The 23384-nt window shown below is 38.3% G+C and overlaps 1 protein-coding gene across 5 annotated transcripts in view; it reads left to right on the top strand.

The window, feature by feature from the left end:
- FER (FER tyrosine kinase) overlaps window positions 1-23384 on the top strand; it is a 163509-nt gene that overhangs the window by 55555 nt on the left and 84570 nt on the right. For all 5 annotated transcript variants that reach the window (XM_054002674.1, XM_054002671.1, XM_054002675.1 and 2 more), the window contains exon 9: window positions 2164-2353. In XM_054002674.1, coding sequence (XP_053858649.1) covers window positions 2164-2353 — 190 coding nt within the window. The remainder of the gene's footprint in view (window positions 1-2163; window positions 2354-23384) is intronic.

Genomic DNA, 23384 nt, shown 5'->3' on the forward strand with positions numbered 1-23384 from the left:
ACCAGTACCTGTTTGTCTTATGAAAAGGCAGGGAATCTGGCGTAGATGTCTAGCTGTACAGTGAAGGCTTCCCTGAAATCATCCTTGTTCTGATTTGTCATTGATCATGCCTGCCTCCAACAAACTCCCTTTTCACCTTTTAGCTGCAGTGCAGAGTGATCAGAATGTTTCAGGATGTTTACAGTCCCCAGAATATCTTGTCCAACTGTTGCACTGGGTTTAATTATGACTGCATTAGGTCATACCTTATGGCAATGTCTTGGTACTATTATCCTGGCACTAATATCCTTTTCCATCTTCAAAAGATGATACTACCTTCAACACAGAAAATGCTTTAATTGTATTTTATTTATATATGTATATGTCAAACATACCATCTGCCCTTCCAATATTATAGCATATTGAATATTTGGGTTTTGATTTAGTTCACCTTTTTACCACTTTCTCATATGTTGCTCTGATCTGCAGAGATCCTTCATAAAAGATCTCTCTCTGTGAAGTTGCTAGTAGCTATTACTAGCGACAAGAACTTTGCAGTTTGCACTCAGGCAAGCCACAGGCAAATAATTTTATAGATTCTAATTCCTCATGCATGACTGGAGCGGCAAGCACTGAAAGTTGGATTTGGGAAACCAAATCAGATTGTAACCCATTTTGCCACTGTTCAGAAAGAGACTCGCTTGTGAGTGACTTTTCAGGGTATGTCTTGTTATTGCTGTGTCCTGATCATTTGAAACCATTCTGTGTTTGGGGATGTCACTCCAGCCAGTGTGTATTCGCCAAAGCCTTGCTGACAGTTGAAACCTGTAATTTTCACATGGTGATGCCCTTTTCTCTCATAAAGGAGACCAGATGGAAACACATTATCTTCAGGATAACTTCAGAATAATTGTTCATTTGCTTCTCTGATGCTGTTAAATATGTGCAAGTTCATGCCAAATCTCAGTTTCAGATTTGAGAATTGTGTCTGCATACCTCACACTTACCCTTTTTGAATGAATGATCATTTTGCTGATGGTGAGGAGTTTTGCTCATTACTGACTTGATATAATACCTATATGAGTATAATTTGTATCTTTTCCTGCCAAAGAGGATTTTATTACAGGTGGTTCCCCTATTAATATGGAACCCATTTGAATACTCATTTGGCTGAGCATCAGTTTGTGAAGGATCAATCATGTATGTATGAACAACTTTTGCCTTTATTTTTTCTTCAAGGATAGGGCTTGCAGGAGGACTTGTCTTCAAGGGATTATCCTGAAGATCCAGAGTGACACAATACTGTGATTTTTCTTCGTATTGTCCTCATTCTTCAGAGTTCTGGTCCATTTACCTCCTTCATCTGTTCTTGCAGACTGTGAAAACTCTGCATCTCCTGTAGACCTCATGTCACTGGGCACTGGTTGAGTGCTTTTAAGGGTGTCTTTATTATACTGTGGGTGATTCTATCTCTTAGGCATCTTCTGTCAGTCTTTGGTTTTGGTAGTTCTTTGGGATGATAGAGTAATTTGGGTACCTGCAAATACTCTTAAGTGCGTTGTGTGTCCTTCAATATCATTTAATAATGACTGTCTCAAGTAGTCACGAGTATGAGTGGTATTCAGAGAAGAACTATAAGAATAAGCAGACGATGAAAAGTTGCTTTTAGCTCCTCGTAAAGATAAATTTATTTAGCTTCATAAGACAGTTATAACCCAATCCAGAAATACTTACAGTGCAGAGGAAAAAAACAGATATCTCTTATGTGATGCCATATGAATTTATACTGGATGTGAGGGGAGTTTAATATTGCAAATTGTTACTGCAACAACTACACTGATTGGAGTGAATTTCTCATCACTTGAAATCATTGTCTAAAATTTACTTATTCTCTAAGGGAAGGGGAACCCCAGTGTTTGTAAATTCAATCAAAAGTGAATGAAAACAGGAGTTCCACCTATATTTATTAAACATGATTTTTGTGATAGAAGAGAATGTGATAGAGAGAAGAGAATGAGTGTTTGCTTTTATCATCTTGTTGCTTTGAAATTTTTCTAGAATTGCTTCACCTTTGAATAAATGATTATGTTGAGGAATTGTCATGCTTTCTTCCCCCCAGCTTTTATAAAGCAAATAGACTATTTTGAATCATGCACATTGTTAAATTGTTATTTTTCTTTGCAGTATTGTACTCTTGCTGAGCCAAAAGCAAGCACTTGAAGAACTTAAGCAAACAGTCCAGCAATTAAAATGCTCTGAGGCAAAATTTGCAGCCCAGAAAGAACTACTGGAACAAAAGGTTCAAGAGAATGATGGGAAAGAGCCACCACCTGTAGTGAATTACGAAGAAGATGCCAGATCAGTGACTTCTATGGTAAGTTTTACATCGTGTTTTACTGAACTGTGTAGCCCTGACATTGTATTTCAGACCTGGGATCAGAGTATCAAGCTACTCACTGAGATGATTTAAAGTGAAGGGACTTCACTTTGCATTTTTGGAGACTTGTTTGGACAAGAAGTTCAGCTGTGTGATATTTTTTTCTTTTTAAGTGGCAGTAACTCATAACGGTCTGTATCTGGGGATTTGGATTCATCTTCTCTACACTTGATGCGTAGATTTTCATTACACTGTTTAATAAAGAAAAGTCTTAACCCTTACATAGATTTAGTAAATGTGGCTGAGTAGCTATTGGTAATTCCCGTGGCTGTGTTGAAGAAATAAATTTACAGTTGTAGGTAGAAAATTAGCAGCAAAAGCTCTTTGAAATGCTGCACATGTTGTGTAATTGAGAAATTAATTTTATGTACTGTAATTACTTTTTTCTCAAACAGAAATAAACATTGTTTTCTTTACTACTTATTTTAAATGTTTGCCTGCTCTTAATGATTAAAAGGAAATTTTTTTTGGTCTGATGAGACCTCATACAGTTTAAGTAAGTACCTTACTTTGCTAATATTTTGTGTGACTTCCTTTTCTCAGTTGTGTGCAGCTACGTGCAGCATTTGTAGGCTATATAAAAGCAAACAAACAGTACCTGTTTACTAAAGGGACAAACAGTTTTTGCCTTTGTGTATTAGTTTTGACGTGTAGGAGATATTTGCGACTTTTTTTCTTTGAGGTTTAGCCTGACATTCTTTTTGGCCTGTGGGGCAGTAGCTCTGTGAAATGATAATTAAATAGTTGTTTCTGAGGGGAGAGCTGTTTTTCTTCCTCTCTCTATTTGTGGAACTGATTCCCATTCTACAATTACACTTGATTGTCAGCATTTTCTTGCTTCCACTGCTGTTTAATATTTACAAGGCACTACGAGGTGGTTGTCATTTACGCTGGTACACAACATTATTTTACAAAGCTTGTATGCTTGTCGTGACCTAGAAGGAGTTTAAAAAGTACAAAAAGATGAAGAAAGAGAAAAGAAGGATCAGAATAATAATTGCAAACGATTAGGAAGCTTGGAATCTTTTTGGGGCAGGCTACCTTGATAGTTATTTAATACCACATCCTGTAGTAGTGGCTAGTGATTAGTGTCTGCTAGTATTAGTTGAGATGATGAGTCTAGTCATAGGAATGGTACTCTTCCCCTTCAGCTCAACATTACTGAAGTCTGCTTTCTGGTGTCTAAACCTCTGTTTCAGTGAGTGGGAGAAAATAATCCTGTGTGCTGAGCACAGGCCTACACAGGGCCAACAGGACAGAGACACGGCAGCTCCACCACTGCCAGCACCATCTCACCTTCAGTGTCACCTTCAAGGTGTGAGGGCTCACCACCTCTAGTGTAGCCACTGTGGTGCCCCACGGCAGATGGCACAGAGTGGCTGGTTCTGTGCTAAGGGCACGGTGACCTCTGCAGGAGGGCAGGGGAAGGGGGAACATTGAGCCATAGGATGGTTTGGGTTGGAAGGGACTTCCAAGATTGCCTAGTTCCAACCCCTTTCAACACCTTCCACTACAGCAGGATGCACCGCTTTATAAAATCTTGCCACTTTAATGCAATGCAAAGTTGCAGAGAAAAGCCATGAGAGCAATTAGAAAGGGGCCTAATGATGAGAGGCAGTCTGGTCAGCTTCTCAGGGAGAGGGTAAAATAGAAACAGGAAGTTGGTATAAAAGGAGGCAGAAATATTTTAACACACTAAGTGATGTTGTGTAAGCTGAAATAAGAGGATAATGTGGGGTTTTGTTTTTTTATTTTTTAAACCAGTAAGTAAAATTTACTGTTAAGACAACTTGAGAAAATAAATCAGGTATGCATTTGTATGCCAGGGATAATGTTGACATTCATTTTTAACATGGATTGTGTACTTTAAGTAACTTGCGCTAGTTTATGTAGTTCCATCTGGCCTATGTTATCTGAGAATTTGAAGTGCCTTCACCTTTTATGAAAACAATGCAGATTATTCAGTCTACCTCGCAGAGAAGACCTGTCATGAAGTGTAATGTGTTAAGCTCCATCTGAAGAATAAATTGTGCAGGATTACCACTTTCCTTTCTTCTTGCCAGAAGGGTTAAGCCACTCTTGGACATGCACACTTATTTTGTGGGTGCCAGATGTGGAAGTCCTTGTCTTGTACAGGAGACTGAATGGGACTGAAAACAGGGTTAACTGTGAAAGAAGGCTTCTTTATTTCCACAGCTAAGTCAAGTTCAGCATGTACTGGATACAGCATTTACACGCAGGCCATCAGTACTGAGGCTGCCTTGGGGTCAGCACACGTTGCCCCAGAAGGAAATGGTCATCATCTACTGCAGCCTGCACTGGACCCTGTTCATTCTGCTGCTCATGCTATCTTTTCTCTTAGGACCTGAAGGAGCTCCTGCACCTCAGTAAGGAATTCTACCAGCTTTTGGACTTGAAAAAAGGCAGGAGCTAAACGTGCCTGATAGTGTTGATGTTGTCCTTGGTTTCTGAGAAGGGATTTGAGGTGATCCTTAAATGATTTGAAGCCTGTGATGTTGGATAAGCCCTTACACCTGGGCTACGCAGTAGAAGTGCTCAGAGGTAGTGCAGACTCTGGGGCATTTTTCTCTCACACAGCCTCTTCCTCAGCTGGTTGCTCCACTGAGCCAGAAGTAGTCAGGTCTATTGTCTCTGCACATGGAAGGACCACTGCTGTCACCCTGCAGTGGAGCAGAGAAGATTAAGGTGCTGTTGGGTGGTCACTGTCAGTACTGGGGGTGTCTCCTCTCTCACAGCTCGTGCCAGAGCCGTGTTCCTGACAGAGCAAGACTCTGCTCAGGCGCTGGAACCTCTCCTCTTCTAGACTAAGACTGGTTCCCCTTACATCACTATCTGCAAATGTGAAGAGTCAGCCTCCATCTTTCTTATGAGCTTCCTTTAAGTACTTAAGGGCTTCAGTGAGATCTTTGTGGAGATCTTCCTTTCCTTCTCCAGGCTGAACAACTCTCTCAGCCTGTTGTCATAGGAGAGGTGCTCCAGTGCTGTGATCCTGTGGCTTTCCTCTGGGTTTGTTGCATCTCTATTTTGTCTTGAAGACCCCAGACCTGTGTGCGGTTTTTAAGATAGAATCTCACAGGAGTAGAGTAGAGGGAACAAGTCACCTCCAACCTCCTGCTGGTCATGGTGCTTTGAGTGTAGCCCAGGATGTGGTTGACTCTTCGGGCTGCAAGTGCATGGTGTCAGCTCATGTTCAGCTTTTTGTCTACCAGCACCTCGGCATCCTTCTCTGCAGGGCTGGTTTTGATGGGTTCTTCTCTCTCCCAGTGTGTGCTCATGTCTGGCATCACCCTGACCTGGCAGTCTTGACTATATCTCAAGATGGAAAAATAATACTCTGATGGGTTGTTTCTGTAAATGAACATAGTAGTGATTTTTAATGGGATTTTTTTTTTTTTGTTTAGTAAAACTCCTTAAAAACATGGGGCTGTAAAAGATCAGAAACTAAATGCTCTTGCTGCTGATTGCTCATCTTGGTATTATTCAAGAGGATGACTATTTCTTCAGCTATAAATTCGTTTTCTCCACTTTTTCTGAGAGCAGGTCATCTAAATGTTACTCTGATACACTTGAATATGGTTATTTATTCCTCTTCAGAAATTAATTGCAAACACTTGTTTTGCAGTTTTTTTTCCCTAAGAATTAGAAAATCATAGTTGGCTTGTTTTGTCAGCATCCATATGAAGCAAATTTTCATGTCCTCAAGTCACAAGTAATTTTTTTGGTTTGTAATTTAAAATTTAAAAGAGGGATATGCAAAGCAATTTTGTTTCATATCTCCTAAGTATTTATATCATATGAATAGAGCCAATTTCATGGTGGAATAGTTTGCAAATTGTTTTATTTCCCTTCTCTTACATTAGGTAACTGTATAATAGAATACTAACAAGGAGTGAAATTCTGAAATGCTGTTAGATATGTTTTTAGAGATAGTGTCATGTTACGTGTTTTAAGTTAGTTTCTTTGTTCTTTTTTGCCTCTATTAACTGTAGGAAGTTTTGTATTCTGTTAGTGTCTTCAGTATGGTTTGCTTTAATCAATATATTTTTTTCAGTATATTTGCCATGTATTGGTAGTTGTGTTCTCATTTAAGGAAAAAAAAGGAAATTGCCAAATTATTCTCTTTTTTTCAATTAGGATATAAACAAGAATGAAACAGAAATTTTGTCATTGTATATGGAAAAACGAAACATTTTGTTGTCACTAGCAGTTATACTTTTCTACTGACTTATCCATGCAAGTTAGAGATAATTATAATGCTGATGGCACTAGAAGTTTAAAATCTTATTTTTGAGCCCCTTAGAGTTGTGCATTTATACCATTCACTATGTTAATGGGAGATTTATAGTTCACATTTTCTTCTGTACTTAAAGTATGGAGATACTAAAAAAAAAGCTAGTTATTCCTTGTAAACAGATACATTTCGACAAAAATGTAGTAGTATCCAAAGTATTATGTCACTTCATAAAATTTAACTGGAAGCTACTTGAGCTAACTTTTCCACATTTAGTTGTTCAGTCAGTGGATGTATGGCCTGTCATTTGTCTTGAGTTACTTAAGGTGTATTTTTGCTGTTAATATGATCAACAAAGCATGGCAGTTGTCCATGGTAATTCAAATGAAGAAAACAACAGCAACAAAACTTTTATATGTCTGACGATGAGATTAGAGATAAAAACATAATTGATTTTTTAATATTACATACAGTACAGGTAAACACCTACTCAGGTAATTACATACAATTATGATAATTTGCATTTAATGGTAAAGCTTTAAACTTATATCAGTGTTGCCTTGGAAATTGTTACTGAATAGGAAATCTTCAGGGAGTTCTTAAACCAGGCAATAGATTCAATTAATATAAAATAGTAATTAATTTTGTTTAGCAATCATATAGTGAAATCTCTGTGCCACTTTAATATGTCTTCTCCTTTTTCCCTCCATGGTAAAAAAAATTATGAAGGCATAAACTCATGACTTTTAAGAGTATGTGTTTGAAATTACATGCTGTTCTCACTGTAGAAGTGTTTCATGTACATTTATTTTGCATACTGCAGCATTTTCCTGGATCTGGTTGACAAAACTGATACTTGATGTGTAAGCTATGCAACACTTGAAACTCTTGTCAGCAGGTGGAGCTCAGTGCCAGAAGACTAGTTATGACTGAATAAGCCAAAGCTGTTAGCATGAAGTTGTGAGAGATACCCAGGGCAGAAGCAAGCTGAAGCACCATGGTACAGCCATTGGGATGTTGTAATGCCTTGTGCCAGTAGAGTTCCAGGCTTAAAAGTGTATGCAGCAGAAAATGGTTTTATCTGTTCTAGCATAATTACTTGGAAAAAAAAATACAGAAGTTCATGTCATATCTAATCACTTTTGTTGTTTGTTATTCCTTTTTAAAAGGCTTCAAAGATGTTATCCTTAGTGATTGCTTTAAAAGTAAGACAAACCAGCTTTTAGTGAAGGTTGTGGTAATTAAAAAATTAGTTCTCAGTCATGATGGAAGGAAAAAAATACTGAATACATGAAACAGAGCTGAAGTGCTACTTTATTTGTTTATAAAATATTCTACCTAATGTGAATGTTTTATCTTTCCATCCTTGCTTTCTAGAATCCAAGATTTGGTGCTCTAATTAGTATGATCAATAAATCAATAGCCAGAGTTTTCTTCTGCAGGTTTGGATTTGAAGAGAATGTGTTCAGAACTCTCACTAAAATAGTAATTGACAAATTTAATCAGTTTGTATATTTTGATTTTTCATTGTCAGTTACACAGATATGAAAGAGGCTTTGCAGGAGTTTGCCATTTCATTAAAGATGCTTCATTGCATACATTTTAGATGTTGGATCACAAGGTCCTGAAATGTAATCTGCTGAAAGAACTACCACACTCTTGGGGGTTCCTTTTCCCCTGCTGTGTCAGACTATGCAGGTTCTTTATTTTGAAATAGATGCAAGGAAGTGATTGCCTTCTGTGACAGGCTGTTGAGGCAATTGCAGAAAGTGTAACAGTAGAGATAAATTTGTCATTTTTCTTACTGATTCAGAAGAATAGACACATTCTTACGCTCTGTAATGCATCATCAAACATCTCCCTTATCTGCCCATGTAAGTAATTCTCTACTGATTTGAGGCTCATGACATTTATATAAAACTAAGATTGTATTAGAGCATGGTAGAGGAGCCCTTCACAGTAATTTGGTTTATATATTTATAAATCTTGTACACTTCCACCATGTTATTGCAAGATTTTAACTTTCTTGTCAATAGACCCAAGGCCAGTTTGTGCAGCATTGGTATCCTTATCCTTTCTTTTATTTTAGTCTCTGCTGAGGAAGCGCTGCCAGTGCAGTGATGCTATAGAAGTTTTTGTCTATTTATTCATAAAAGACCTGGAAATCAACAATTTTATTTGGTGGTTACCTGGACAACTAAAGTTCAGTTTTGTTAATGGTCACTTTCCAAGCTTGCTGGCTTGGGCCTGTGTTTCTGGTTTACAGCCAGAATTTGACATGGGTCGAAAGTGCCCCAAATGTCAGATGCTTTTAAGAAGTGTGGAGAGGAAGCAGTCTATTCATCTTTCTCTTTTAGTGAATATGTTCTAGCTTCTGTTTCTTCTTTTTGTAAATCCCAACTGCCTGATGGACATAGATCAGAGGAAGAACAATACAAAACGAGATACTAAGGTAGTAGGCAGATAAAATCAGTCATACTTTGTCCCACTGACTGGTCCAGAATTTACAGGATGAGAGGTCAGTGGAGCTGTCAAGACTCTTGCCACTGAACATGCCTAGAAACTTCTGAAGTAAAAGGCTGGACTAAGTTCACACACTAAGGCTCAGAACTTAAGCATTTCTTACAGTTAGCGTATTAACTGTCAAAAACATGTTGAGAAATAACCTGGTCTTGGGGAAAATTGAAATTAGAAGTATAATCAAAATTTTTGAGGAATTGAAGGAGGTGGATCATTCACAGAAACAGAACTCCTTAGAATATTTGAAGCCCAGAATTAGTTTACCCTCTCTGTATGAAAGAGAGTTATAAGCGCTTGAGATAAGTACCTAGATCTCTCTTGAACTGCCAAAAATATTTGAAGAGCTTTCATATCTTCTTTGAGGAAACAGGCTTCACCATAGTAGTGTTGCAGAACTGCATTCCCATTGGGGATTTGTTATTACAGTGTGAATCTTCTCTGTGGATTAAGAAAGCTTCACACAGAAGTTTCCTTTCAAACAGAAATCACATACTGGTAATCCAGCATATGTTTCTCTCTGTGCTGGGAGAAAAGTAGTAATTCTTTGCCAGAATCATCATCCTTGCCTTCTTGCATCTTTTTCTAGTGATGGGACAGAATTAGTGTGATTGCTAACTTCTCATAGCCTCTAGGCAACACACAGGAAGTAATGTGATAGAATTTGGATGCTTTAAATCACTTCTCTGCTTTTCTCTCTTCCTTTTTAAGTGGCTGATTAAAAATACCATTGTCCTTAAAGGCAATTATTATGCTTCTAAAACTCGTAAAATCTGCTGTAAAATAATCATGGGAATTAGGATTTATGATTTTAATGGAGTGTCACTGGTAATGTTTCTGCCAGATAGAAGTGTATGATTTTATGCTTAGCTTCTTTTTTTTTCCTGTCATGTGGGGAAGTTCTTGCCTGCTACAGACTTGAGAAACCAGAATGGCAATCCAGTTTTCAGACCACTGTCTTTAAGTTACAGAGCAATTTTTTTGTTCTTCTTTTTAGTTTTTGGTTTTTACTGTTGGTGGTTTTTAACAGTGGGGTAAGTGAAATAGTGTGTTTCAGATTTTTTTTTTTTTTAATCATCTAGCAGTCAAATAGATGCAAAACATTTCTGGTCACTTTGGGATCCAGGTGCCTGAACTTCAGCACTAATGTCCAATTTTAGATTGCTTAAGGTATCCTGCCCGTGACATGAAGCTATGACTCAAGTCTGCCAGTCCCATGTAGTTGTCTTGGATAACCTAGGCCATAAAGAGCACTGGATAGTAATATTCAAACAGATGAAGCCCCCTTTCTAACAGACATTGAGGTTCTTTGTTCAAAATAGTCTTTAATGGTAGGGAAAATTAAAGTTCTGTGTGAGATAGTGGTAGTCACTGTAACCTTTCAAAAATTCCAGGATACTTATTTCAATTTCTTTTTAGGGAGCTACAGAAACAGGTCCTCAGAAACTTAATTTCTGTTTGGCTGTTGTGTTAGGGTAACGTGAGAAAGTCAGTGACATTTGCATGAAAATAATAGCAGATATCCAGGAGTTTCTGAAACTCATGTCCTCATCGTAGAGAGGAAAGAAAGCTTGGAGTATCACAGCCAAGATGTGTGGAAATTTGTCATTCTTGGAAAATGATTGAAGGTCTTTACTTTTAGGACACTGTAGGATTTTGTGGACCAAAAGCAGGCTTGTTTTCTGGAAAGTACTGCAAAATATTTCTGCAAGCCAAATAATATTTTAAATCTGATTTTTTGGTCAAGTTTCAGAAAAAAAGCAAGATTTGGTGTTTTCTAGAAGCTAGAGTATCAATTAGTATAGATTAGTAAAAGCAGGGGGAAAGAAAGAAAAAAAGAACAAAACCAAATACAGGATAGAGTGGCAGAGGTAGACGCTGGTAGCTCCAGAGGCAGCAGAGTGTTTTGTCAGGTTCAGAGTGTGCCTAGGAGTCCTCTCAGGAGCAAGATGAAAAGAGGTCAGGGACAGTGCTGAGGACAAGACTGTCATGTGAGTCCAAAGTCTGTCCAGGACACAGAACCAAACATAGGATTGGAGAAACGTACAGCATGTAGTATAGTCCTACTCATGTAGGACTCATCCAGGACAAAGGGCTGGAGACTGAGTAGTTGTCAGTATAATTTCATTAGACAGTATTTCTGTGAGACTGTGGCTCATCATCATGAGACTGACTTCATCAACACATGTTGCCACAGTGGTAAATTGAGTGCTAAATCAAAGCATAAATGGTATGATAAGAAAAATACAGTATAGAAGTAATATAGCCTGAGCTATATCTGCAATTATTTTGTTTCTGATGTGCCTCAGAATGACTTCTTTTATTTCTAGGTCTTGGCTATGAATACTAAGATGAAATAAAATCACTTAATGTTTGACTTTATATGTAATACAAACTTCTGTCATTCCCCTTTAGATTAAATTTACCTAGTTTTGCTAGAACTCTGTAACAATGAGGATTGTCACAATATCTAGCTGAAATTATCTCACTCTGGAAACCTGTAGCATTTACTCAGCAATTGCTATAAAAATGAAAACAAAGAACTGTTGGTAGGAGAGAGAGAAAAATGGAAACACAAATATACTGGTTTGGGGTTTGGGGGACTAAAATGAGATGCTTGACAGTCTTGACAGTTTCTGTATCATGTTAACCTGAAATTTTTGTCTTCTGTGCTAACTGCTGTTTAGAGCAGTTGAACATGGTGATTGTTTATACTGAATTCAGTGTAATGCAGTGAATGTTGCAGTATAGAAGGAGCTGATGTGGCTGAGCTGGCCAGCGATTGTAAGGAAAGAGGATTTTTATATGACTTTTAAGTGAGGGGAGATGTATTTAGAGAGTTCTACAAATGAAAAGGTTTAAAAATAACTTCTGAGCTAGAAACAATGAAACCAACAAACAAAAAAAGTAACTTCTGTTTTATAAAACCAGAAAAGTTAAAGAAGTAATTCTGGGTATTTTGTTAGTCTGAAAGGGAAGCACACATCCTCAAGGAAAATCAAAGTTCAGTGCAGCTGATATAAATTCAGCTTTCTAATGTCAATTTGTTGGCTGTTATAGCATAAAGGGGAGATGATGTTTTCTCTGTAGGGGGTGGGGGAAAGGCAAACCTGCGAGTGCAAACCTCATAGGAGGATACTGTTACAATGTGGTTGTGCCCATTTAAGGATGATTCAAGTTGATGACAACTACATAGCGACCATTTATGAAGGAATGATTTGTTTTGGAGTAAGTTCTGTACAGGCAAATGAAGCAACTTTTTGACAAAAATGCTGCGTCTGTTTTCTTCTCAGGCTGTTTTGTAGCAGTATGCAAAGCTGTGGCTGTGTTTCGGTCTGCTTCAGACTGCTGCTGCTTTTGTCCATTTGATCTTTTCACTCCATAGGGATTTTTATATATAACATGTAAATTAACACTGGTTTTGTAGATACTTGTTTGTACAATTTGATCTTGGTATTAAGTGTCTCAGGAACTGTGTGACAATGAAATTTGTAGCTTTAGAATATGTAACAAAAATAGTGAGGAAAATAGTATTTTCAACCAACATGACTAAAGTATTTAATCAGTTATTTTCTTCAACATACCTTTTAAGAAGTTGATTCATTGAATCATATATAACTATACCCATAAACTAGAAATTACTGATTTTTTAGGGGAAGGGGGGGTGTGGGTGCAAAAAGGAATTTCTTCTGTAACAGAGGAGACTGGTCTTTGATTCAGCAAGCAGCTTGAGCATGCCAAATAAGTACAGCTTACGAACTTTGAGGGAACACTACTTGGTTGTTCAGACCCTTTTTAATAAGTAATGATTGAAATAAAAAAAAATCTGTTGACTGAACTAACAACTCAAAGTCTTTGCATTTCTGTAGAAGAAGTGCTTATTTATTTTGCTTCATCATGGTAGATAAAATTTATGAACCTTGGCTTAAAGAGGATTGTAATCTTTCATTTGGTACAATTACTGAGACTTACACACTGACTCTGTCCTTCATGTTTATGTTGATGATATTTGTATTTACAAAATAGTCTTGTTTGTGTCTGATTTTTAGTGGTGATCTGTGCATGAGTTCAGTGGACCAGAGGCTTTACTCAGAGTTGAAACTGAGCACTGCTAATTTTGAGGGTTTGCATTTTTGTTGTTCTGTTGTTTAAATTGGCAGATACTTGTTGTTTTGGCACCTTGCAAAGATTACTCATTAAGCCTACCTCAGTTATGGTGCTCAAGTTGTGTTCAAGCTGTCACAAAGTTGGTCTGTCATTTTATCTATTAACATGCAGGCTGATTTATGCATAAACAAGTATCTGTCAAAATCAAAAGCAAACATCATATTCTGACTACCGTGCCAAACAGCTGTCAGACAGAAATACCTGATCAGATTTGAATCTAGGCATACTGCAAGCTCTTCACAGTTACGAAAGTGCGGCGTTGCGTTCTGCTCGCCCCGGTCCAGACAGCTCGGGAGCCCGGCTAGGCTTGGGGGTTTGTCTGCGATACCGGGGCTGCCGCGTATTTGCGGAACTCTGGGGTTGAGCCGCTGGCGTGGGCTGCCACATTCTGTAGCCAATGCTGAGAGGAGACAAAGGGGCGAAGGAATGGCACACCCTGTCCTGCGTGGCTGGAGAGCTTTTATTCCCGCGTGACCACTGCGGTGGAGGGCGGCGTGGTCAAGATGGCAGCGAGACAAAGGAGGCATGGGGTTATATAGGGGGCGGGCAGACAGGGGCGGAAGCCCCCCTCGCCCAATGGGGACAGGCAACGGGGGAGTGACATGGACCACGGCAGCCTACAGGAACATAACAGGGGTGGGTACAGGGTTCTGGGGCGAATAGGATTGCGGGGATGGGGTGACTGTCACGGAAGTTTCAGGAATGGACAGGGGGTGATGACAAGACTGATATGGGAAAGCTCCAATGGTAAGCAACCCGGAACGAACCATCGTGGGGGGAAATGGGGGTACATAGAATTCTTAACGTTATTAAAATCCCTAACTGAACCAGCCCAGAATGCAACATGAAAGTTTCAGTTTTATTGTTTAACATGTCTAATGTAAATGTGGATCTGGCTAAGAACCTGTCGTGTCCTATTTGATTGAAGCTCTTCAGGGTCAACTCCATGAAACTTTGTTTTATTGTGACAAAACAAATGCATCCTCTCACAGTACGATTTTCCAAACAGCTTACAATCACCAGTCCATATTTAGTAACACTATTTATTGGGAGAAGAAAAAAGGCTTCACATCCTGCCTGATCACTTAATATGTAATGCTATTTCTTGATGCTTGACACAGCATTTGCCAGATGGTTTCATTAGAGCCAGTCAGTGAATCAGCTTGTACCAGTTAATGAATTATAAGGGAAATCTTGATTGGTATATGCCAGTGTGTAGAGGGCAGAAGTGAAGAAAAGTTGCTTTGTACCAGTCAGAACAGTGTGATGACAAACATAAGGACAGTGCCCCTCTGGTACAATGACGTGGTGATTGGCTGGGGAGACAGGGTTTTTCTGCTGCCTGTAAGAACTTTCTTTGAAGTTAGGGAAAAATTTGGTGGTTTCGCAACCTCATCCCCCTAGAGAATAGTGTTTTCTGCAGGTTGGCCTGGATCTCTGCTGAAGTTGGGCTGCAGGTCCCTGCCTGCAGCCTGGGATATTGCAGCTATCAGATGTTTAGTTTTTGGTGCCTTGTGAACCGTGGGAGGATTTATGAATTTCAAGGTCATGCAATATAGTGATGCTGTTCTTCTCTGTTCTTTACATATTGACTTTTGTCTACTGCTTCCCCAACAGCTGTTCAGGGTAGAGCTGCTTCAAGACATCTAAGCCCTTCCAGGAACGTCAAGAAAGTCTTAAATGCCTATGATCTGGACTCCACCACTAGCTTTGTAAAACACTTATCTTTAGCAGGTATTACTGAGTGTAAATGTGGCTGAAAACCAACCAAATCCATCAGTGTTTGAATATATTTAATGAGATCTGAAAAGACTGTCATTCCTCCTGTTAATGAGTATTGCATTCTAATTGAAATAATTGACCAGTGTAGTAAGTGCAGTCACTAACAAATGCCATAGTCAGTTCATGCTATGTTTATAAATACTGCATTTAGATATATTTTGGACTGACTAACTCCTAGCTGGCATAGTTAGAAGCAGCATCAGCTGCTTCATTTGCTGATGCATACAGTACTCCCATACTTGAGTTTTCCCTTTATGCAGTTGGTACAGCATCCAGTTAGTTGATTCAGTTGTCTTCCCATGTCTTCTTCAGATACAAAATGCTGAACTCTAAAGAGATGCAGTCCTCCTTAGAAAACCATGTTTTGGATGGAACCTTTGCTTGAGTTGAGGTCAGACAAAGTTTTTTTTTTTTTTTCAGGAAGAAAGCTAGGAAAGTTCTATCTAGGAAGAAACCCCCAAACTCCTTCTCAGTGACCTGTTACCTTTGTTCTGTATTCCCTGTACTTTACTTGAGTGTCTTTTAACTAACCTTCATGGGAGAAATAAATCACCTGCTTGTAGTTCATAGCTTAATTTTCTTCTGTGCTGACTTACAATCGCCCACCAACAAACTGCTATATAGATTTGCTTTATGAGATCACATTTTGTCAAGCTATTGATGCCATTGTACTTAGTGAGATCAGAAGAGCTTTGCCTGTGCAGATCTGGAATAAAAGAATGAGAACTGTTTCTGTTTTGCTCTCTGCTGAAATGTGGCTTGGCTTCCTGTCTGAGTGTTTTAGAGTTTTAAAATAACCAACACAGGTTGTAATGAGAAAAGGAGAATGGTTTGTGCTTCTCAGTCTGCAGGGTGTGTAAGTATATATGGATTTCTGGCAAGCCTGTTACTGTTATTTTAAGTTTGTGGCTAGTAAAGACAATTTCCAGTTCCAGATGGCATTCTTTGGCATGCACACTGCTCTTCAGGAATTCGTCAACATGCTTGTGGTAGCTGTGGGTGATCTTCATCACTTCCTTACTTCAGCTGCAGACTGTTGCAGACAACATTAGGAGTTGAGGTATTTTGGTTATTTTTTTGCAAGACTTTATGTTTACCAGTCTGGATCCTTGTGTAAAAAATGTCCTGGACATTGTGTTTGTATTTGCTTGGTCTGCTGAGTTCATTGTGTTGAGAACTGTATGCATAGCTTAGTTCTTCAGGCACTTTCACTGGAAAATTTTGCATGCCTCTTGTGAAGCCTAGAGGTTCTTCACCTGTGGCTTTTGTTATCAGCCCACAGAGTGATGACTCTAGTTTTTTGTATTAGGCCAGTAGTTCCAATAAAGTTCTGTTGGTCCTTGAGTAATATTTACCAGTTTGAAAAGTCTGATGTTAACTTTTTAAAAATTGAAGCTAACTACTGTACACCTAAAACTTCACCATTCCATTGAGGAAGTGCCATTACAGAATACTACAATTTCTTAACAAGTGCCAAAACTACTCTCTACCTTTATAATTGTTTTTGTGAATAAATGAGTGTATGAAAACTTCAGGACATAAAATTTATTTTCTATGCTAATTCCAGTCTCTAGTGGAGGAATACTGATTTTTTGATTGCTGTTTTATCGCAATCTAGTTAAATAGAGATGCAGTTTTCCAAATAGGAGTAATGCTGCAAAACAGGTGTTTATGTAGAAAAAAATCAATTTCTTCCATTACCTTAGCAAGAATTTTCATTCTAGCTCAGGTTTTGTTTTGTTTTTTTCTTTTTTTAACTTGAAAGGGGGGTGGCAACACCAGTCTTTTTGTGCATAGGTGCATATAACCGGTTCGAAAATATATTTCAAGTTGAAGACTTTACCACTTCAAATGGCAACTGTAGTGTTGATCTTGATTAAAACTCTGGGGCAGCACCAAGCACTACCATATTTCTCTGTTTTTCTGAACCTGAAACTATTTCAACTGGATGTATGCACTATTAAAGTAAAGAAAAAAATTAGCCTTCTTGATTCAAAAATTCTGAATGGAAATCGTTCATGGATGCACATTCACTGCTTTTTAATTTGTGGATCTGAGTTTTCTTGAAGCAGCAGCAGCAGCGCAGCCTGAATAAGCATGTTGTCCTAGCAGATGGTGACCCTCACCAGCAGCCAGTTCATCATACCATTGGTTTATTTCATGCCATTGTTTTTTTGAATTATTAGCTGCCACTGGATGTAAGATATTGGTTTTCTTGTTTTTGTGAACATTAGGTACTGCAGTACAACTATGAGTAGTCAGTGCAGTCTTTTTTATGTTCTTCCATTGCAACTTCATGAGCTTACGCAGAATTATAGCAAGAGAGAACTTGTGAGTATGTTTGGAGATCTGTTACTGTGATACGGTAATGGCAACCAAGGAAGAAAAGGACCATGCTTGAAAAGATAGTTCCCTTTCATACATAGTAAGTGCCATACAAACTGAAATAATTTTTTATTACTTGAAACACGTAAAATGATTTTTTGAGAATGAATAATTTTTTGTACATGAAGTTAATAATGGTGTTGTTGAATGATAACAGTGCTCTTGAAATCAGTGAAACAGTTAATATCTGAAAACGTCCAGACAAGCCTGAGGCTTTTAAAGGATGGAGGTCTTAATTTTCCCTGTTATATGTTTCCAAAGTTAAATAAGGTAATAGCATTTAAACTTATTTTTGAAAAAGTATTTATTTGTTCTAAATTTATCCGTAAGCTTTTAAAAGTCTTAATTGGTTTGTTAAATCGCCATTATTGAAATCAGGTGTCATTTACTTGGCATCATTGTGTGATCAAAGAATGGAGGTGTTTTGGGATTTAGTGGTATAGAGATAACAGTCATTAAACAGAGAAGAAATACTTAATTTCAGGGGCCTATCTGCACTGCAAAAGCCCTTGTCTGGCTACTTTTTCCTTCCACAAAAACATTTTTTATAGAAGATCTCGGCTTAGGTGTTGAGGTACATTTAGTCATCTTTTTCTCTAGAGAACTGTTGACATTCTTGATAATTTGGTGAAATCCAAGTATCATCTTTTTAAAAATAAAAAAGCTGTTAGGTGTATATAAGAGTTAAAATGTACTGTGTTTATGGAAACATTATTGCTAACCCCCATTAAGAGGTGCTCGACTTTAGTTAAGACATTTTATACATGTTTGTGTGTTTGGAAGATTTGCTAATTATTTAAAAGATGAAGGTGACATTTCCCTGACATTTCATATGTAGCTTGAAAAATTAGCCTTCTGAAAGTCTTAATTAAAACAGAAAACAGAGCAGACAACTTAACCATACATTCTGTTATGATAGATGGGGATTCAAAAAAGAAAGCGGAGGGTCAATCATATTGTAGTATTCACAATTCTTTTTAAAAAATGAATCTATTTGCACAGAGTGTTTGCTGATATTCAAACCTTTCCTAAGTAAAATCTGCCAAAGATTTTTCAGGTTTTTGTCTCCAAATATTTCACCAGTTTCCTGCTGCAGTTTTCCTGGAAAAAAAATAAAATTACTTTCTAGCCTGTGTTGTAACTTTGAAATCTGATATATAAGAAATGAAATGCATAAAAGTAATCATAAGAGAAAAAAACTTTATTTTGAAAGAAAACAAATGCTTTTGATAGTAAGTTAAATAAATTCCTGAACTTCCTACAAATTTTATGTATTATTTCTAACAGCCTTTTAAAAACTTTTAATATTAATATCATATTGTGTTACTACATTCCTGTAGACCAGCCTGTAGTAACACTGCCTGATTTCACATATACCAATAGTGACTTCGGAGTTACCATTCAAAATAAGGTCTAAATGTTCCTGTAGATAGCAGATCACTAGAAGGGATCAAAACCAAAAAGCATGCCAGAAATTTTCAGGAAAAGAAGAGAACAGGAAACATTACATTGCTGTATTAATTGATGTGCACCTGTTTCCCAAATGCCATAGAACTACAGAATAATTTAAACTGGAAAAGATCTCAGGGGGTCCATCTGGTCCTGCTTCTTGCTCAGAGCAGAACCATCTTTAATGTTATACCAGGCTGCAAAATGCCTTATTCATGTTGAGGTTCTAGCAGCTTCTCCAGGAAACCAGCTTCAGTATTTGATCACTATCCTCATTGTGAGGTTTTTGGGTTTTTTTTTAGTTATCTAACCGGTGTTTTTCTTAATGCGAATTGTCCTTTTGCTATATACCACAGAAGAGTTTGGCTTAATGTAACCAATTATATTTTCAGCTCCCTTAAGCTGTAGGAGAATTCAGAAAGACAAAACAATAATGCTCAGATATGTGGAGAAGCTTCTGTAGAATTAGTGAATAAATAGATTGGGCTTTACAGACTTGAGAACTGCAGTGAAGGGGAATGTGATAAAGATGTGTTGGGTGTGGGGATACATGGGGGAAGTGAATAAGGAATAATGACTGTTCTCTGTCTGCAGAAGCAAGAAGTAGGGCTCATCAAAAAACCACAGTAGGCAAATGATTCAAAACAAACACAGAAACATATTCTTAAAACATGTGTAGTGAAGTTGTGCAACTGGTTTCTACAGTAGGGTGTTGTGATAGGTTATATAAATTCAGAAAACAGCTAAAAAATATGGAAGGAAAATCCTTCCATGACTGTTGCATGTAGAAACATTAGATCTTAACTGGTAAGGCTGATCTTATACTACAGATCCTCAGAGGACAAAGACGTGCTCTGAAGAATTGTCATTCTCTTTTTCTTACAGGTTTTAGTCTAGGACATCCCTTGGCTCTAAGAAATTATAACAAATTTCACACTAGTAAGTCTTGTTTTTCAGGCTACCCCCTGCAATTCAGGATAGGGGATGTTAATTTGCATCCAGTGCAGTGTTTTACAATATGTGTACATCAATTATGCATAATTTCTGCTGCTTTAGAAGCTGTTTAAAACAGAAAATGCTGCCTTATCATAAAGTGATTTTTGAATACCTATGTTGTTTAATTGGTTTCACTGTGTACTTGAGATATTTCTAATTAGCTTTGAATATTTAAATCTTTAATAACTGTATTATATCTACATGGCTCTGCACAGTTCTAGATACCTACAATAGTAAACTAAGAAAATGCATATTATAGTTCCTGGAAAGGGACTCCAAAGAGATGATCTACTCGACTCAAGTAATCAGCTTATATCCAGCCAGCAACTGGTTTCATGTGTGAGTGCCTTGTTATTAATTTAAAATACTCTGTGTTTTTTTGTAAAGATGGCATGATTCTTTATCTGGTTTTCTACATGTGGTCTTTCAGAGATACCTACTTCTGTCATGAATGGGACAAAAAAAAAAAGAACAGTCTTTTGAGGAATAAGATTAGTCTTATTTCTGAAACCATAGACTTTAGGGGTGTTGGCCATGTTCTGCTATATGCTCAAATTTTAATATGTATTTATGTCTCTTTCAGTAAGCACTAATAGCTGTAAAACAGATGTATGAAGATTTTTGTGGTAATCTACACATCTAGATCTAATGTAATGAGTATATCCACTCGTCAATTAGCAGGCCATAGTTAATGTTGCAGTATAAGTTTATGCTTTTGGGGCCGTGCCTCTACTGAAGTGACTGATGCAGGTGATCATTTTCAGAAAGTTATTTTCTCTATTTTAAAGAGTTCCTGCTTGTAAGTCAGAAAACTTCGTTCTCACTCCATACTTCCACAGACTTAAAAAAACCCAAAAATATTCCTTGTTCTGCCCATTGTCTAAATTTAAAGCCTTGAGATGAATGTTGTTCAGCACCTTTTTCATCAAGGAATGTGTATCTTTAAACAAGAAAGGAAGCTAGCATTCAGTTTACAAAAACTGTATTAATTACTGCGGCAGATGCTGTCTGTATGCCTGTTTCATCTGTATATTCATTGAGCATATCATTTGCAGTAGCTGCTGAAATTTCCCTGTCTTGTTTTATCTTAGAGCCCTTGTACGGTACTGAAATAGTCTTCATGAAAATATCTGAGGACCAGTTCCCTAGCCAAGTCACAGAAACAGTGATATCACTCTCATCTTTTAGATATCACTGATGATGTTCTTCTAATTGAAATCTCCTTCTGAGAACATTTTCTCTTTGAGTTGTGAAGTCATAATTTCCTCTAAATTTCCTGTGAAGGTTCTGTGTTTTAATTTGCAAGCCCACATTCAACTTCTGTATCCATGTGGACAGTTCACATCTGACTCATGAGGCATTTTCTTTGAATGGAATAATATTAGAGTATGGGCTTATTTATATCACTGTACATAAATGGCTGACTAGTGTTTTAGGAATATTCAATATATGCTGCATTGTCCTTTGTCTCTTGCTGATAATCTTCCACCTTTGATTCGTAGTGTTACTATTTGCCTGTCCCTCAGAAGCATTAATTCTGTTTTATCGTTATCTTAGATCTCTCTCCAGCCTCTTACTTCATTGCTTTTCTAAAAAGAGTATATACTATTTTTACTTTATGGTAACATTTAAAATACAGCTCCAGTCCTGAATTTATACAGCTAAAAAACTCTTCTGGACTTCTACATCACAGTTCCATTTCAGCAAAATCTTTTTTTTGCTGTTGCTTTTTCTTGCCTATGTTCATTGAAAATACTGTTATGACTATGACTCATCTGGTCTGTCTTTTTGATTGTGTCACTCTGCTGAGTATATTGTTTTATTTATCATGCATTAAGATTTGCAGTCATTGTGCTCAGTGGCAGGACTGTGTGCTTGGCAAATGGGAGATGAGTTGTCCACGGGAATGTATCAGTTGTAGGGCATGACCATAGAATTGTTGTGAAAAATCTGCTAGAACACACAGGACCTCACACTGCACAAGATCTCCCAAAGAGAACATAGGAAACACAGAAGCCCAGATTCTGGTCATATATAAAGGTGCAATTGAGGAAATCCTCAAGTAAAATAGCAGGTGCTTCACTCATGGTTTTTAACTGACCTGAATCCTGTGCTTCTTTTTTCTTATGCTTAATTTCTCCTCTCTGTCATTTGTGAGAAGAGAAAGAATGGAAAGGGAAATTAAGAGAGTCAGAATGGTTGTCTTCTGTTGTGACATCTGTCATGGTTTGACGCTGGTGCAATGCCAGCGCCCCCATGAAAATGCACCTTCCCTAAAATGCTGTGAGATGCGATCAGGAACAGAGCAGAGCAGGCTCAAGCTTAGAAATAAAGAGAAAGAACTTTATTAAGCTACAACTATGATAAAAGACACACTAAATCCAGAATGAAAGTCTTCCAAAACATTCCTCCTCCCCCCACCCAACCTCCATTAAACCACAGTGAGACAAAACAAGGACCCTTAATCAAGTCATCACCCTTCAGATAATCAATACTCAGTCCTTCAAGGGAGAGAGGAGTCTCTCTTGCACCACAGACCCCCAGGAAACACAACTGCCACCTCTTGTGTTTCCATGTCACGCATGGCACTGCCCGGAGATAACCTGCCAGTGTGACACTCTCCAGTGCTCTCACCACCGTGCATGGGCAGACTGCCCGTAGGGCTCCTCTAAGGATGCTTTGCCATGGACCAAAAGAAACGACAGTTCAGTTTTTCATTTTGGGACCAGAGTCCCCTGCATTTTTCTCCCCTGGGGCCAAGGGTCTCGAGAACAGAGATCTTCTTCTTCCTGAAGACAGAGGGCATCACCACACCCTCCTCACCTTTTCTCTGTTCACTCCATTCCTGTGTTGGTAGTCACTGAAGCAGGTCTCTTGGCTCACCATTGCATCCCCCTAAAAATGCAGCCTCTGTTGCAGGAGAAATTGGTTCAGTCTATGGCTAACAAGAAAAGTCCAGCCAAAAGCCACTCCATCACTCCCACCTAGAATTTCTTCTTCTAACATCTCAGGTCCTAGACTGTCCCTCTTCTCTTTCAAATCGAGGAGGAGTAATATTTCACAAAGCTTTCATTTCCCAGGAAAGGGTTAAAAGTCTCAGACTCCCCAGACAGCTGAAATCTCAGCCCAGAACTCCAGCTCCTACAGCTGGGCACCTCCCCCCCACCTCCTTCTCCTCTGTTGGCAAATTCCAGGTGCCGTCAGGCTCCGTGTCTCTTTCCCTCTGGGGGTGGGGGGGAACAAAGGCATCTCCGTTTCTCTCCACCCTTCTGTCCACAGGAGCTGGCCCAGTTCCAGTCCCTTCACCCCTGGCCTACCTCTCCCAGGCCACATGGCTTCCCCTCCCGCATCCAGCCCGTGGCTGGGCAGGGGAGGTCTGCGCTGCACTCTGACCAGAACCAAAGAGACAGTTCCCCTGGG

The sequence above is a fragment of the Vidua macroura genome, chromosome Z (assembly GCF_024509145.1).
Source record: "Vidua macroura isolate BioBank_ID:100142 chromosome Z, ASM2450914v1, whole genome shotgun sequence".
NCBI lineage: Eukaryota > Metazoa > Chordata > Aves > Passeriformes > Viduidae > Vidua > Vidua macroura.